The 18,248-nt window shown below is 40.5% G+C and overlaps 1 protein-coding gene across 1 annotated transcript in view; it reads left to right on the top strand.

The window, feature by feature from the left end:
* Positions 1-18,248, top strand: part of LOC109928522 (cytoplasmic dynein 2 heavy chain 1) — a 534,366-nt gene that overhangs the window by 385,081 nt on the left and 131,037 nt on the right. The window contains exons 77-78 of the mRNA XM_048597671.1: positions 9,139-9,299; positions 14,358-14,483. Coding sequence (XP_048453628.1) covers positions 9,139-9,299; positions 14,358-14,483 — 287 coding nt within the window. The remainder of the gene's footprint in view (positions 1-9,138; positions 9,300-14,357; positions 14,484-18,248) is intronic.

The raw sequence follows: 18,248 nt of genomic DNA, 5'->3' as shown, positions 1-18,248 counted from the left end.
TCCTTCAGCAAAAAGGTCAGTAATTAGTGGGTATAGATTTAACGTAATACGCAGAAGGATTATAAGGAGGTTGAGCAGCAATTTCTTTCACTCAGGGCATGGTGGATGCCTGAAACTCACTCCCTGAAAGGGTGATAAAGGCAGCAATTCTCATTTAAAAGTAGTTGGAGTACTGTAACCACCAGATTACAGGTAAGAGTTAGAAGCAAGGATTAAAAACATAAAATGCTGCAATTACCCAGCTGGTCAGGCTGCATTTGTGGAGGGAGAAACAGAGTTAATGGGCTGGATTCTCCCATTTGAAGCTAAGTTGTAGTGTCATGGCTCGGGGTGATTTTTCTCACATGATCATCTGCTTTTCACCTCATTATTTATGTGAGATGTTGGGCATGCTTCTCAGGGAATCTTGTAGTGAGTAAGATATTCACTATCAGGGTCTTCTGGCCTCCATGCTTCTAGCACCACATTTAAAGCCCAGCTGCACACCAATTCAGATGCTACAAGTGAGGAATGATCCATCACATTGCACTGCTCTGCCCTAATCACCAAAGAGATAGCCCAGAAGAAAAGCAAGCTGGCTTCTCACTTCACAAAGAGAGATCTGGGGATGTTGGTGGATATTGTGTTGGAGAGATGGTAGTCCTCTTCCTCGCACGCTGACTCAGAGGCCATGCCATCAGACATATCCTGGACCCTAAAAACTGCACAGAACATTCATTGCAGGGTCACTGTTAAGCCAGACAGCCAGCAGTGCCAGAGAAAGTCAATGGTCTTCTGTGCACTGTGATGCTTGGTGCCACCATCCTGTCTCAGCTGCTTCACATTCAAAGGATCAAGACTCACCTTAATTCTGTCAGTGCTCACACATCTCACCAAGGCTGACAGGAACATAAGAACAGGAGTAGACCACTCAATCCATTGAACCTGCCCCACCATTCATACTATCATGGCTGATCAGGCACTTTAATGGCTTATACACACCCAGTGCATAATTCTGTATACCACTGGTCATCAGAAATCTACCAATCTCTACCTTAAACATGATCAAAAACTGAGCCACCACAGCCCTATTTGATAGAGAATTCTAAAGGTTCACAACCTCTGAGTAAAATCATTTCTCCTCATTCTTGGACTTAAGTGACTGTCCCCCTTATTTTTAAATTGGGCTTTCTGCTTGTAGCCTCCACAACCAGGGAAACATCTCACCTGCATCTACCCCACCTATTCCTTAGCTCCTACAACTCTCAGTGTTGCAGGTATCATGTCTTACTCAAGGGATCTCATCCACCTCATCCTCCCAAACGAACCTCCCTTCCCGCACTCTCACTTTCAACTCAGTGGGGACAACTCACCACATCTCCAGCTCATGTATGACCACCAACTACTACCAATCATACTCAATCCACTGCTTTGTCTCAGGAAAAGCTGGCTCAACCCCAGAATGATATCTCAACACAAGCCCGAATAACCAACCAATAATCCATGGACTGTTTGAATTACAGAGGGCCTGCCCACAAACTGTTGTGAAACTGAGCTACAAATTAGTCAAGAAAGCCCTTACACAAACTGATTTGCCTACACTTATTCTTTATTTTTCAAATCTTACATGAAATTCTTTGCAGGTTCTTAGAATCCCTATAGTGTGGGAGCAGGCCATTCAGTCCATACCAACCCTCTGAAGGGCATCCCACCCCTCTCCTATCCCTGCATTTCCCATGGCTAGCCAGCATACTAAGGGCAATTTAGCACGGCCAGTCCATCTAACCTGCACACCTTCGGACTGTGCGAGGAAGCACATGCAAACAGAGGGAGAACGGTTACCTGAGGGTGGAATTGAACTTGGGTCCCTGGCGCTGTGAGGCAGCACTACTAACCATTGAGCCACTGTGATGTGGAAAAACACAAGTTATCTTTCTGCTTACCTTGCTCATGGTTGGAGGCTGTGAATTGTGTAAGTGTCACCTCTAGGTGGTGCAAAGAGCATGCATGTGAAAAGAGGCCAAATAAATTATCTACCAGATACCATTAATCCAAGGGACCACACAGGATTCAACAAATGCTAAATTCAAATGAAATTTGACATCTTAAGTTTTGGTTCTTGCATTAATTTGAAATGATTCCTGTTACAATTGAGTACAGCTTCAGGGCGAGTTCAGAGTATCATCATGGTTCTGAGAAGGGTCTTTGGGGTCAGATTTTATACTTTCAATTTTTTATTTCTTGTTTGCAGGTTTTTTGTTTGCTGTTTTCTTCATCTTGTGGCCTCCTGCAGGTGAGAGAAAACAGCCCTGTCTTGGGTTGTTTGGCCTCACTCTGTTCCTCCTCATTCTTGGTGCCTTGCACAAATATCCATTTGAATCCAAGATGATGGAATTAAGATTTCTATCTTTCATGCCTTTTTCATGATACTCATGGCCCCTAGAACAGTTAGGTTGTCCTCCTGCTTATCAGTGGCTTTGATGAAGTGGGAGATCAGCTGGCATCGGTAGTTGGTTTTTAGCTTCACAATGACCTCTTGATCTATTTTCTGGAACTTGACTGAGATGTTCGAATGCAACAACTTCAAATTGTCGCTTTTGAGGCCATTGATGTCGGGAAGTTATGCAAGACAGTTGATCTAATGATGATCAACTTCCTTTTCTTCCATTGATTAATTTTGTCCACTTTGCTAATCTATGCCTCACAAATGCTGGAGGTCATCCAGACGGTTTTGTTGACCTCGTACTGTGTGGGTAGTGTCTTGATATTTGCAAAGCCAATATGGCTTTGTGGACTTTTGTATCACAAGAAATGGCAGCTTTTTAGTGCTGCACATGTTAGTGTAGACCTTGGAGGTGACATATTCCTTGCTTCACTTTGCACCATTACTCATTTCACCTTTAAACATTCAAGATAGATTTTGTAAAAGATGGTAAAGCAGTCCAGACTCATCTACATTAAAAATGCCTCTTGGTGCATATACATTTAGGAACTGGGTGAGACTATTTTGCAGTCATTACTGCCATAACTGCTGCACTCTTATCATGTGGAAGACAATGTGGCTTGTCTTGAATCAGTCCAGGCATCCATTGATGCAGGTGAACTCCTTGTGTCCCAGCCTGTTTCCTATAGAATTGGACTGAAGATGGGAATGTATTCTGCTCGAGCTGCCTAGAATCATGTTAGCATGTAGTCCTCTCATCTTTTTCTTTATTGGGGAAAGTTCCTTTTTGTCAATCTGTTCTGTGGTATTCACTTCATGCTTCAAAATGATTGACAGACTCAATGATGGAATCTCCCACTGCTTGATAATATCTACTCTTTGCTTTGTAGCAAGGTTTTCCACCTGCTGAATCAACTTCCCTGTTGTTTCCAATCAACAACACATTTAAACCTCATAGGTTTAGCCATGCTTGCAGGCTCTTACTTTAATGTGGGCTAACTCAGCTCCAGTTGGTTGGTAATGTCAAATGACAACTTTGGCTAATCCAGAGTTACCAAACTGAAATTCTGGCTTATGACAGGATTCTTTCTGTTGGATTTCCTATTCTGCCAGTGAAATTGTCTCCCAACTTTACCACAGTCAGAAGTTCAGATAATCAGAATTTGTCTCTTTGCAATTTCAATGTATTTTTATCCCTCGGGAAGAGCACCTGCAGACAGCCTGGAGGAAAGCTGCAGAGAGGCACTGCTGAATTGTACTACAGCTTTTTTGTCTGCACACAGACGTGGCTGAAACAGGATCTGAGGGGCAGTGGGATGCTGATAGGGAGTGATTAGGGTTTAAGAAGATGATTTGGGAGATGAGAGCCAAAGGAATGAGGTTTATGATTACAACAATTATTCAGTCCTGTCTGGCACAACAATAAATGAGGAAAGGCGGCTTGACCATGATTTACAAAAGTAATTAGGGATAGTTGTAGAGCCAAAGAGGAGATAATATAAAATTGACACAAAAAGCAGCAATCCAGAAAATTGCAAGAGTGCAAAGAAGCCAAAAGAGTGCAAAAATTTTGATCAAGAAGGTGAATAATAGAATATGAGAGTAACATCATGGGGAACGTAGAAGCAGACAGTAAAACATCTAGAAATATGTGAAAAGTAAAGTTTAATAAAGACAAATGTAGGTCCTTTATGTACAAAAGCCATGGAAATTATAATGGGGAGCAAAGAGATGGTAGAAGAATTGAACAGAAACTTTGGTTCCATCTTCACAAAAAGAGCAAAATTAAACTCCCAGAAATGTAAGGAAGCCAAAGGTCTAGTGAGTGTGCAGAATTGAAGGAAATCTATATTAGTGACATAATGGTGCTGAGAAAATTAACAATTTGACAAATTGCTACAGATTGATAACCTACATCCCAGACAATAAAAGAAAGTAGCCCTGAAAATATAGTATTCCTTGGTGGCCATCTTTCTTAATTTTGTAGATTGTGGAGCAGTTTCCACAGAATGGAGGGTAGTCAATGTAATTAAGAAGAGATGGAGAGAAAACAAAACAGAGAATTACAGGCCAATGAGCCTAACATCAGTTGTGGGGAAGTTGCTCAAGTAAAATAAAAGATGTGATAACAGTACATCTGGAAAGCATTAATGCGATTAGACAAAGCCAGTATGGGTTTATGAAAGGCAAATCTTGCTTAACAAATCTATTGGACTTTTTTGAACAAAATAGAATAAGAGAGAACTATTGGATGTGGTGTATTTGGATTTCAGAAGGCTTTTGATGAAATCCCTCACAGAGGTTATGACCAAAGTTAAAGCACATTGGATAGGGGTAATATGTTGGCATGAATCAAGAATTTGTTGATAGACAGGAAACAGTGAGAACAAATGGGTCTTTTTCTGCGTCACAGGCATTGATTAGTGGGGTACTGCAAGGATCAGTGCTTGGGTCCTGGCTATTAACGACATATATAAATGATGTAGATGAGAGGACTAAATGCAACCTTTCTAAGTTTGCTGATAACACAAAACTGGATTTGATTGTAAGTTGTGAGGAGGATGCAAGAAGGCTTTAAGGTGATTTAGACAAGTTGAGCGACTGGGAAAACACAGGCTTGATGCAGGACAAAGTGACTGAATATGAAGTTATATCCTTTGGTATGAAAAACAGAAAAGCAGAATATTATTTAAATGGTGATAAATTGGGAAATGTGAATGTATGAAGGTTCTTGTTGTCATTGCATATCTATGAAAGTAGACAGACAAGTGCAGTAAGCACTTAGGAAGGCAAATTGGTCTTCATTTTAAGAGAATTTGAGATCAGAAATAAGAATGTCTTACTGCAATTGTACAGGACCTTAGTGAATCTACACCTGAAGTATTGTATGCAGTTTTGATCTCCATACCTAAGAGAGGTTATACTTGAACATGGAGGGAGTGCAGCAGAGGTCTGCTAGTCTGATACTGGGATGGCAGGACGGTTGTTCAAGAATAGATTAGTTCAACTGGGCCTGTATGCACTATCGTTTAGATGGATGAGAGTGGATCTGTTTGAAGCATATAACATTGTAATAAGGCTGAACAGACTGGATATAGAGAGAATGCTTTCCTTCAGTGGGGAGACTAGAACCAAGGGACAAACTCTCAGGATATAGTGTAGTCTATTTAGGACTGAATGAAGAAATAATTCTTCACTCAAAGGATAGTGAACTTGTGGAATTCTCTACCATAGAAGGCTGTGGAAGCCAAATCACTGAATATATTCAAAAAGGCAGTGTTTGCTGACTCCGACAATTGCAGGCAACTACACATGCATGCTCGTTCGGGGACATGCTGTTCCAAGCACTGATGTCATCATGTAGACTTTGTGTGATATCACACACAACTGCATTACCACATGCGCAAGAAAGTTTTGAACAGGGGGTGTGGGTAGTCAACAAGGAGATCCTAGGGACACGGAGGCCCACTCCCTCTCTGTCTCCCTCTGCACTCCCCCCACTCTTACACCCACCCCAATTCCCCTTGTGTTCTCTCTCAGAACCTGACATCATCCCCGTCCTCTTTCTCCTCCCTATCCTGATCTCTTCCCCCATGCCCCAGTCCTGATTTCCTACCTTCCCTCCACTGCATCTCCTGAAATCTGCATACATACAATTTAAAGCAGTGCACACCATGTATGCATTGCTGTCCGCAATTCAAAAACAGATAGGTAATTGTGTTTAGATTTTAAAGGCATCAAGAGCTATTGGGAGAAAGTTGAAATATGGCATTGATATATCTTCAACCATGTTTTTCTTAAGGTAATGAAAATGTCAATCAAAACAAAGCTAGCACTCCAATAAAAGCTGTGTCAACATTGCCTGTTGAGCTAAGTGCATTAATTATTCTTATGCCTTAGCCAAGCATTCACAATGAGCTTATCTGGGAACTGTATCAAACAGCCTAAAAGATAGTCAACTATTTGTTGATACAGATAACCTTGTAAAAACCTGATTGTTGATAGAGCTGTGTTTTTCAAGGCCTATGTGTTGATTTACACAAGATTAAGAGATAGGAAATAGATTTTTTTTGCCATTGAAACAACGGATGGCAGTGATTGATTGTCTTTGAAAAGGTAATTCAGGCAATGCATTTTACAAGGAATGATGAAATTTTGTATTGGCTCCTGATTCATGACTAAGGTTCCACTATGATTTACAATACCTCTGAGATTCCTTGAATTATGTCTACTGACAGACCAGGTTTAACTCTATCAAGATTTTCATGCAGGTGGGGAGGAAGGTTTGAAATGCCCACTTCCATAATGGAGCAGCAAAGTTGAGAATACGTGTGGGCTCAATGCCCACACCCTCATCCCTTACTGGCAGATAAGTGACTGGGGATGAGAGTCCAGAAATCAAGTCCCACATACCATTTTTAAAGTACACCTGACTCTGCCTGATTCCGTGAAAATCTAAGCCCTGTGTTCTCTTCACATCTTGCTTTCTTACTTATCTTTGAATCATTAGCAAATTTGGTTATAATACACTCTGTCCTTTTACCCAAATCATTAACATAGATTGCAAATAGTCAAGCCCCAGTACTGATGTTGTCAAACCCTTTTGATTAGCTTGCCAACCTTAAAATGACCCAGTTATCCTGATTCTCTGTTTTTCTTTGTTAGCCAGTCCTCTAACTATGCTGCTAAAAGGCCCACCACTTTGTGAATTCATGTCTTGCGCAGTGACCTTTTGTGTGGTCCAAATACAATAGGTCTACTGCTTCCCCTTTATTCTCCCTGCTCAAAGTTCTTTAATAGATTTATCAAACGTTGCTAGGAGCCTTCTCTGTTGAAGCTGTCTAGTCTAGGCCAGGAACCCACACAGCAACAGAGAGGCAGATTGCTATTGAAAATGCACAATTTTTCATGACCGTGAAATAGATTGACTGGTGAGTGAAGGAGTAGGGTGCAAGGAAGTTTGGAATGCCAGGTGTGTGAAGAGGTGTTGTGCCAGGGAGTGAGTGGGTGGGCTGCCAGGTGGATGAAGTGCTTGGGTGGCAGGTTAGTGGGATAGTTCTTAGGGTACATTGGGGTGTGAGTCAGGGGCTGCTGGGAATGTCTGGTCTGGGGGTGTGAAACTGACAATCAGGAGTGAGGGGTACTTGGATCAGACAATGTTAGATCTATGGAGAGTGAGTAAAGTTCAGTTGCATGGGAAACCATTCAGGGTTGGTTCCATTATGAGTTGTTGGGAGTCTAGTCTCTGGCCAATCAGTGGGGCTTTGGATCTGTGCAGAAATGGTGGGGATTGCATCCATGGGGAATTGGCGGGGTTTGAGTTCATGGTGAGTCAGTGCAGTTTGGGTCCATGGGTAGTGGGTGGGCTTGACTCCATGGGGAGTCATTGGGAGTTGGTCCATGGGTTGTCAGTGGGGTTTGGGTCCATGGGCATTTGGTAGGGGTTGGATCCATGGGAGGTGCAAGTTGGTGGGGATTGGGTCCATGGGGAGTTGGTGGGGGTTGGATCCATGGGGAGATGGTGTGTGTTGGATCCATGAGGAGTCAGTGGGGGTTGGGTTCATGGGGAGTCAGTGGGTGTTGAGTCCATGGGGAATCAGTGGGCACTGGGTCTATTGGAAGCTGGTGGGTGTTGGGTCCATGGGGAGTTGGTGGTGGCTGGGTCCATTGGGAGCCGATGGGGGTTGGATCCATGTGGTATCATTGAGGGTTGGGTCCATGGGGAGTAAGCAGAGTTTGGGCCCATGGGGATTTGGTGGGAGTTGTCCATGGGAATTGGCAGGGATTGGGTCCATGGGGAGTCAGTGGTGGTTTGACCTACGGGGAGTTGGTGGAGATTGGGTCGTTGGGGGCATTCCGCAGGGGTTGGGTCCTTGTGGAGATGGTGGCTTCAGGTCCTTGTAGAAGTGGTGGAAGTTAGGTCTGCTAGGAGTTGGGGGGTTGAGATCGGCTGTGGGAGGGCTATGTGGTGTTGTCTGTTGCGGGTACAGGGTTGGGGTGGTTCAGTGAGAGTCAAATTTGGAGAAAGATCTGATGTTGTTGTGTCCGGAGAGATGGGGAGGAGTTATGGGATGGTTTGTACTGTGTTCAGGTGCCCATGGGCTGTCAAAAGTGAGGTGTCAGTGGTGAGTTGGGGAGGTTCAGTTTCATAGTTAACCAAGAGTTAGTTAGCTTTAATTTCTCTAACGTTTAAGTTAAGTAAACTTGAATCTTCTGAAGTCTCCAACACTAACTTATTCAAAGCCTTCCTGGGTGATGCTGGGTGATTGCTCAATGGAAGTTTCAACTCCCAGGGTAATTCCTGGGGAATCTCCTGCATTGGGTCTTCCATATGGTCCCAATGCACAACTCCGGTATATGCTGCTGCAATAACTCTGCTCATCAGAAGATCTGGGCCATTATGTCAGTTTGTCAGTATCAAATGTGGCATGCTGTATTTCAGCTTAAGCTTGCAGATGTACACATGCAGCCAGCTTGAACGTCTTTATCAGTGCAGTGTGTTATATACGATGTGTTTACAGTCTTTCATTACTTTATTATTTGTGTGTCCCACAATGTTGAAACAAAATTTGTCTTTTTGTTCTCTATTTTACTTGTTTTATTTTTGCACCAACAGAGTTTTAATACACTGTGTATCTATTGTATCTATATTTGTTTTGATATCAGGAAATGATATCCATCATTTGAAATATTAAGCAGGATTTGTTTTGTTTTAGGAATGAAAGAGTTGTCCCCACCACCTTTGAATCTGAAGCGTCTGTTAACGGAGACATTGGCAACTGAGCCAGTTCTCATTATTATTTCGCCTGGAGCTGATCCTTCCCAAGAGCTTCAGGAGCTGGCCAGTGAAACTATTGGAAGAGAAAATTTCCATGAGGTATGGAAGCAAGAGGGGAATTTTCATATGGTATCAAACCATTATTGCCATCGCTGGTCTAGAAATTGGTTTTATTTCCAAATGAACATTTAAAGCATTCGTATGATGACCCAGTATATACACCTTAACGAAGACAATAAACCATTTATTGACATCTGTGCTACCTCTGCTGAATAGGAGTTAGAGTAAAAGGGAGTATATTAAGTATCTATTGGCTAATTAATAATTTTAGGTTAAAAATTGGGGACTACAGTAACTCTGTTATGTATTGTTGTACCAACCAGAGCTCTTTAGGACCATTTTAGGAATTGGATATATAATCAAACAAAATGAAGCTGATCAAAACATATGAAGCTCTATTTATTTTTTGAGTGAAATGCATACAAATAAATTCCTTTTGAAGTCGAAATAATTAATTTTAATTCTAATTCTAAGTATGCAGAGTGGGTGTGTAAGTGACAATTTCAATATAGTTAAATGGAAGATGTTGAAATTTAGTTGAATGAATAAGCAGGGCAAATAGGGAAGTAAGAACTTTAAAGCGGTGGATGAAACGAAACTAGAATACATAACTAACCTGTGTTGCTATTTTGTCATTTAACAAATCCATTAAAAAAAGCACTTTAACCCACATTCATATGTATCAGAATCTGATTACACCTGAAGTCCTGTGGACAGTTCTGCGGAAATTCAATTCTATCATCAGTTAGCCTATACTTCTTAAAGTGGATGTTAAAACAATTGCTGGGAGTCCTGTAATCCATTGAACTGCCTTCCCAGTCTCTTCCTCCATACCCTTTTTTTGGCTTTTTCTGTAATGTATGTATGGAGAGTTTTTATAAAGAGTTTTGAGCTTTTCCTAGTAGAGCTATATGTCAGCAGTTCATAATTGTTTACCTGTATGTAGAATCCATTTTCTTTTAATAACTGTGACTAATATTCATTTGTACATACCTTTGGCTCCAGCTCATCTGAACTTACTTCTACTTTGCTTGTGCCAATATCTGTGTAAACTGTACTTGCAATGAGTGTCATGTTACTGGCTTTCGAAATCAAGAGGTAATCCTTTATTCATTCTTGATTTAAAACAATTCTTTTCTCTTTTCAGTCCACAATCAAAAATACAGAAAAATAAAAAAGACCCTCACCCTCACCTTTTAGGAATGTAACCTCAGTACTGATCATTGACTGGCGCAGTTATCTGCATGTGGTTACACACAAGTTAGACATCGAGGTTGTAGAATCCCTTTCAGTTTCAGTATATGGTAGAGTTAATACGTGGTGCCATCAAAATGATGTGTGTACAGTCATTGGCACACTGCACCATGGCATAGCTTGTACTCCTAATGAAGCACATATTTGCTCTGTCTGTTTTTCATTGGTAGAATGGAATTAACTGTAGTTAGCTGTTAATAAATAGGGAGCATCACTGATGTCTCTTATGCAACAATGCAGGCCAAACAGCAAATTATTGCAAAGTTATCAGCCTGAAAGAAGCTAGAGGCATAAAAGGTTATTCCCAACACCGCCCTCACAGCCACTGGAAATGAAGTCCTTGCCCTGCTCTGAGGCTTGCAGCAAGTGGCAATTTCAGTGAGTACCTCATTACAGAAGCAGCAAGACTACACATATTGTTCCTTGCTGAAGTTCAGGTGCAAGCATTGTTCCTTTTATATCCTGGACGAATATGGCCAGCTGCTGAGAGCCATTCTCCTATTCCTCATGTTCCCTCTTCCAGCAAGTTCTAGCAAGCTGTCCTGCTCTGCATAACTTCTTTTTATTCTGTACGTTATATCGTATTCCAAGGGAAAACACTTTCCAGTACAACCAAAACAAAATCAGAGAGTAACTAGTTCTTGCTGAAGTCTTGAGGTCAGCAGGAAGTCCTTCAGTATCTGCCATATTACTGCCTGTAGACTTTGGCAGTTTTATGCATCTAAATTACAGGCAAGTCTTGTGTATAATAGGTAGAGCCCCTGTCTCTAGACCAGAGCTCTGGATTCAAGCCTCACTAAGGAAGGTGTATTCATGATGCAGCCAAGCAGGTTGAGGATCAATCTGCAAATCCAGCACATACCTGTGGTATCGGCAAGGCAATTCAGTTAAAATGAGAGAGATTCTTGGTCAGCCCTGTAATGGAAAGAACGTTGGTGCTACGACTGTTTACTACCCTTATGAAAATTTGCATGGTGCGACCGCAACTCAGATTCCCCAATGAACAATAACACGCCATACATTACCCACTCTTGCAGAATTGAGGCAACAACCAAAAATTAATCTGAAGTAATTTTTAATTACTTGAAGTGCAGATTCTGGGGCACTTTCTGCAGCTGAATATGTGATCATCTCTGAGGTTAAGAGAGGAAGTTGTGTCGAGTGTTCAGCTCTAAAAATGCCACTGCTCTTGTCAGTTCACCATTGCATGCTGAATGATGTGAATATCAGTCTGCTCTGCGTACTAGTAGCAACTGTGTGTGTAAATATCCTCACCGTAACTTATACTGATCCACATTTCATGCTGCTCTGCATACTATAAAGTGTATGTGTAGACTCATTTGAGAAAATGTAAAAACAATTTAAAAGGTACCTATTCTCAAAGGTTGTATTCATCTGAAACAAATGAGTAGATTGGGAACTTCTCTAGCAAAGAAAAAATGAGGAGTGACCTAATTCATCTATAAGTTTATGAAACCTTATTGCAGAGCAGTGATGTCTGTTATCTGTCCACCAAAATCCTAATCTGGTTATTACAGCCACCCGATTGGGATGTTTTCTGTAGCATGGCTACATAAAACATGTAAGATATTACCCCACCACCTTCCTGTTCTCTCCCAGTACAGACCCAATAATGCAGTACTTAGGTGGGCCCTGACGTTGGAAATCTGCCTTCCATTTTAAATTTGATAATTAATGTTCAAATGAATTTATTACTGAATGAACTGACCTGAATATTATGCAGCCTATTCCATGTTCTGGTTGGCGTGAGTAGGCACGCGGGTGTGGGAAGTCAGGTGGGAGTGTGTAGAATTTTTTTTTAAACCAAAGTGATTAAAAGGCAGATACGCTAGCTGGCTTATCCTTTGTATCCTTTGTGGCCCTGTTCACATCAGGGCCAGCCCCATTATTCCTCCCCATCTGACCTCTGTAACCTTCCAATCCATCATCATTACCCCCAGTTATAGCAACCAGGCTGCCTGGTCCCTCCCTTGCCTTAAATCAAGGGTGATACCTGGTTTCAGGATCCATTAAAGTTCTGTGTGGGCCTGCGTGTCATCTCAGCAACATCCACTACTCTTGCAGTGCTTGAGCAGTTGGCCAATTGAATTTGCTGGCAAAACTCAGGGATGAGACTTCCAATCACTGAGGGGCGGAATTCCCACTCTCAATCTGTTTAGCCTCTGGCAAGGAATTAGGATTAGTTTTCCAGCAAGGCATTTGGATAGTGGGGTGCATTGCTTTTAGATGTCTCATCTGATTCTTACACTGGGGGAAATGGGCAAGAAATAAACACCCCACATCGCAGGTATCAGTTGTTTTATTCATTCACAGGATGTGGGCATTGCTGGTTAGGCCAGCAGTTATTGCCCATTCCAGAGGGCAGCTGAGAATCAACCACATTGTTGTGGGTCTGGAGTCACATGTAGGCCAGATGAGGATGGCAGATTTCCTTTTCTGAAGGACACTAGTGAACCAGATGAGTTTATATGACAATTGTTTCATTGAATTCAAGTTCCACCATCTGCCATGGTGGGATTTGAACCCAGGTCCCAAGAACAATAGCTGAGTTTCTGGATTGATAGTCTAGTGATAATACCATTAGGCCATTACCTCCTCCCATAATAATAAAATCTGCTTGATTCTATTCTTTGCCTTTGAAACAAATAGCATAGAAAGTAACTGCAACTGTATCTGCTACTGGGTTACCTTTTTAAACCTCCAGTATTTGCCCTTGCAATTCAGAATATTTCAGAAAGCTTGGAATATCAATATGAGGATATAATTTGGTAATACAATGGGAAAGAAATATGTTTGATATTATTAGGTAGGCCATTTAGTCTAAAACATGTTTTATATTTGATCAAATGTCATTTTTAGAAGGATCATAACATTTTAAGACTTGGTTGGTTGAACTCTTGGATGGGAGCTTGTCGTAGCAGGTAGGGAGCTAACTTAATGCAGGTAGAAAAATATAAAAATATTCAGAGTGCAAAGATTTTATGTATGTAAATTGTATATAAAGTACTTGATAATGCAGTTTAATTGGTTTTAAAAAGTGAGACTGCATCCGGCGCACACAGTTTTGGCCCCCCTGCTTGAGAAAGAGTGTAAGTGTATCAGCTGCAATTCAGAGAAAGTTCACCCAACTGAGGCCTGGGATGAAGGGTTATCATAGAAAGGAAGATTTAATCTGTACACATCAAATTATAGAAAACTGAGAATTGATCGTATTGGAATACTAAAGATCTTGAGGGGACTTTACATGGAGAACGCTGAAAGGACATTTCCTCCCGTGATTAAGGACAGATTACATCTAGGGAACACAATGTACAAATAAGAAGTCATCCACTTAAAATGAAGATGAGTATTTTCTCTTTTAGATGATTGTAAGGTTTTGAAATACAGCTCCGCAGACACAATTGGAGGCAAGGTCATTGAATATTTGTAAGACAGAGTTGATGAATTCTTGACTGACAAGGGAGTAAAATGTTATTGGGGTAGATAGGAATGTGAAATTGAGGCTGCAGTCAGATCAGCCAAGATCTTATTAAATTGTAGAGCTTGAAGCCTCAAAGGGACTAAATGGCCTACTCCTGCTCCTAATTTATATGTTTTAATGTAATTAATTTGTGCTTTTAAAAAAATTAATTGAAAATCATAAAACTTATGTTTTACAGTGCACATGTGATATTACATTTACTATATCAGTTAAGTATTGATGTGTGATATCGCAGCTGTTCAGTTCTCTTTGTTTAACTAGGCACTCATGATTATTAAACAGCTAACATTTCAATGGCATTAGCAAAGGCAAAAAATTATGTTTTGTTCTACCATCTGCAGGTGGCTATGGGCCAGGGTCAAGCTGATATAGCCATCCAAACATTAAAGGAATGTGCACGCAATGGAGAATGGTTATGTTTAAAGAACTTGCATCTGGTTACAGTCTGGCTGCCAGTTTTAGAAAAGGTAAGGATTGTTATTAATTTAAACTTATTTCGAGTTGCAGTCAGCACTTTATACGTCTAAAACCCTGCCAACCAGTGAGTATTTTGTTTCTATAATCTGTTAAAATGTTCACTGGATAAATCTCTTGTCAAAGTTAGTTAATTTGAGTTAAACAGTACATGACAATTTTCAAGCCATTATGAAAGAACTGTATATCATAACCTTGACTGGTGGAGTGTCAAATCTTTGATATTTTTATACATAAATGGATTTTTGTTCTCATTGAGATTTGTTTTAGTTTTGGTTTCTGATCCATTAGCTATACTTTTCAATAACGTAATTCTTGTTAAAGATTTAGTAGTATTAGAAAGAGAAATTATTATGTAATTAATAACCAAAGAATCAAAATGGCAGTCATATTACACCAGATAGTTTCTCACTAGGCAGCAGTAAGTTTCCAGTTAAGGGGGACTACTCCTTCTGAAATAGTTTCTCGACAGTCCACTCACCTCATTAATGTTTAGCTTTCTTTCTCACCAAACTCGGCAAACAAGCTAGATGTTAAGAAAAGTTGAAATGAAAATCATTTAAGACATGGCAAATTCAGGTTGCTGCTTGCTCTGAAGGACCTCCATGTGGTACACTGGGCACCAACATCACCAGGCATGTTCCATGGGCAAGGGCCACACTCACCCACTTCCACTGACATTGAAATCTGACATGCGCCTGTCTCTAAGAACCCTTGTGTGGCACATCTCTGATTCACTTGCAGGAAGCTTCTGCACTTCAGTGCTGCACCTTGAGATGTATTCACAGTTTTCATTGCAATGCTTCAGCAAGGACACTGTGCATTCAGGGACACATGCACAGTTCATGGACTGGACCAGGCTACATCTCCAGGCTCCTCGCCTGCTGCTATGGCAATCAGTCATTCTGAGCCTAACTGGATGCTCAAAGCATTCCTGCCGTACATTGTCTTGACTTGCATTTTTGCACAGACACAAAGGAAGGAAACTTGTCATTGTTGTTAGCAGGCCTCAGTCAAGCCAAGGGAGATAGTCTTTGCTTGGGAGTCCTGGTACGGTAGATATCAGTGCTAGGACTTGGGAAGGCTACAGAGAGTGAGGGAAGATGTTGAAGGCAATAATAAGAGTGATAGAGCATGTGCCTTGATTGGTAATGGGTACAGTAGCAGAGATAGAATGAGTATGAGGTTCAGAGAGAAGATGGTGGCACTTATGCTGGCAGAGTGAAGAAGGGCATTAATCTTTTGCCTACAGTGCTGCACGTTCCTACAAAAAGCTGGTATTGCTTTAACCTGGGGGAGTAACTTCCGACCAGGCTGGCATTGTATTGTGACCTCTATTGTTAGTCCTGTGAAAAGGAGAAGTCCTGCATCTGTACGTCCATATCAAGTAGGACCTTCAGGTGCCTGCAAAGAGGAGAGCTGACTTCTCCCTGCATGCCATGTCCAGAGCAAATCTTAGGAACCATGCAGGACAACTCTGGACTGATAGTGCATTTCCTAGTGCGCAATGGGCTTTCAAAAATGTCATGGACACAAGGAATCTGGTGAATTATGGGATATCTACTGCGTGGCGAGTTCTTCTAGGAACAGCAAGTGATAAGATTGGGACAGAATCAAACATAAGCGATTGCATAAGGGCAGGCTAGGTAGTTAATGAGGCAAGTTTTGTAATTAATGAACATTTAATAACTTTAAAGAAAAGATTTAAGATTGTAATTGAGAAGAAGTCATATCTTTGAATATTATATAATCTTTGAGGTAATTTGAGTTCCAGCAAATTACTGTCTAGTTTACTGACAACGGTCATATAAATAAAATATACCTGTCTAGGAATATATCTCAAGGATTTGTGTGGAGCTTAGCTGGAGCTATGGAACAAGCAAAATTTGTAAAAGATTAAAAGGGAAGGGAAGGATATTATTGCACCTGTTTTCTGGGTGAAAAAGGTTGGATAGACTCCATTCCAATCACCATCCTGGAAATGGGATGCCTGCCAATTTAGAAATTGTACGCTAAGTTTGCTGTGCGCTGACTGAAACTAGCATAAATGCTTTTGATTTTATAAATGTGAGGCACCATTGCAGTTTTAGGACTGCAATCCAAAACTGGATGTTCACATACACCGTGCGTACTCAATCCAGTTTTTCTTTGGTTTTCTAATCACTAATTCTTAAACTGAGGCCGTAGATAAATTGATAAATACATTTTGCCCCAGCTTATGTTTTATTTTCTTTTTTATTCCAGTTTCTTTAATCACAAAATTATCTTAATGATTATGAAAATATTTAAGTAATAAAATTTGTATGGAGCTCCATCTATAACACCGTAGCACCTAACTTTATGAAATGGCTGATCAAGTTTGACACTGTAAAATCAACTACACAATTGAGTGCATGGTGAGGTAATAAAGGCCAACCAAACCAACAAGAGATGTTTTGGCTTAGGAAATGTTGTTTAGATTTATTAGCCTCGCACTACCCAGATGAGATGTGTGAAACTATGCGAGGTTTTCTTTTAGTTGTGCAGCTGATTATTTATGTACCAAGAGATTTAAGATCTTGAAACCTCCAGGAGGGCCTCATGCGAAAGGAATATAAATTGGCAGAAATTGACTTGGAGTCTAAAACCAAAATAACAGCATTAATATATTATTAGTGGACTATGATGCCACAAGTCTCTCATGCCATTGAATTGATGATGTTCCTGACTTTGGATTGCCATAGAAGTTATTTTGAGTGAGAAGAGAGCAGTATTTATTTTGAAAGAACACAACAAACTTTACATTTTTAATGTTGTTTTCATCAGTTTTAATTGTGTAAATGTTGATGGCATAATTCACTTAAATTTGGGCAGCATTCAACTACTCTCCATGTGGCAAAGTTCATTTGATAGCACATTCATTTGAATTTTTCTCTTGTTATATTTGCTGATATTGCTGCTCTAATTTACTTGTTATTTCACTTGTTACAAAGTCAGCTTTCACAATCTCTATATTCTTTGTGGTGTTACCAGTTTAAAGGGAAAGATTTGATGCTGTCCTGGTAAGGCCGGGCTTACATGATATCACAGAGTGAGATCGAGTTGTGTTACTATTCAATTTAATGGACCAAATTCTTTTCTTTGAAATGTTCAGTAACTATATCTTCAAACCCACAAGACTTAATCCACTTCAAATACCTGCCTTTCAATTATATTATTTCCCCTGATGCACCATTTTAATACATGTGGATTTCATTCATTGTAAGTTATTTTGTATTTATAAATACAAGTTTGGGTGGGTTAATGGCTTTTCCGATTTTGTGGCGATCCTCCGGAAAAATGGTGTGTATGGTAATATGGTTTCCTACTTCTTGCTTACCAGTTAACTGAACAACAGGAGAACAAGACCTATTATGACTAATAGCACTGTTTCCTGAAAATAGGAAAATTTTCAGGCTAGTAACACCTTCTAGTTCTGATGTGAAAACAATTATTAAACATCTGGCCTCTTTATTTCTTAAAACAATAAGCCAACTTCAAGAAGAAAGATCTTTAAATTCAGGAGTGGGTTATAAATGTCATCTGGAATTCCTTCTGCCATTCTGACTGTTCTATTTATATAAAACCAGTTAGTGTCTTTCCTAAAATACTGCAAAGAAGAATTTTCAGGACAGAATCTTAGAGGGGCCTGAATAATGTGAGTTACTACAAGAAATCTGGGAATCATCTGAGAAGTTCAGCAATCCCTTTTGGACATCCAGAGCTAGTAGGAACTGCAG

Source organism: Rhincodon typus, chromosome 6, assembly GCF_021869965.1.
Source record: "Rhincodon typus isolate 14 chromosome 6, sRhiTyp1.1, whole genome shotgun sequence".
NCBI classification, from domain to species: Eukaryota; Metazoa; Chordata; class Chondrichthyes; order Orectolobiformes; family Rhincodontidae; genus Rhincodon; species Rhincodon typus.
The sequence above is the reverse complement of the archived record's forward strand: the minus strand, read 5'-3'. Positions and strand labels throughout refer to the sequence as shown.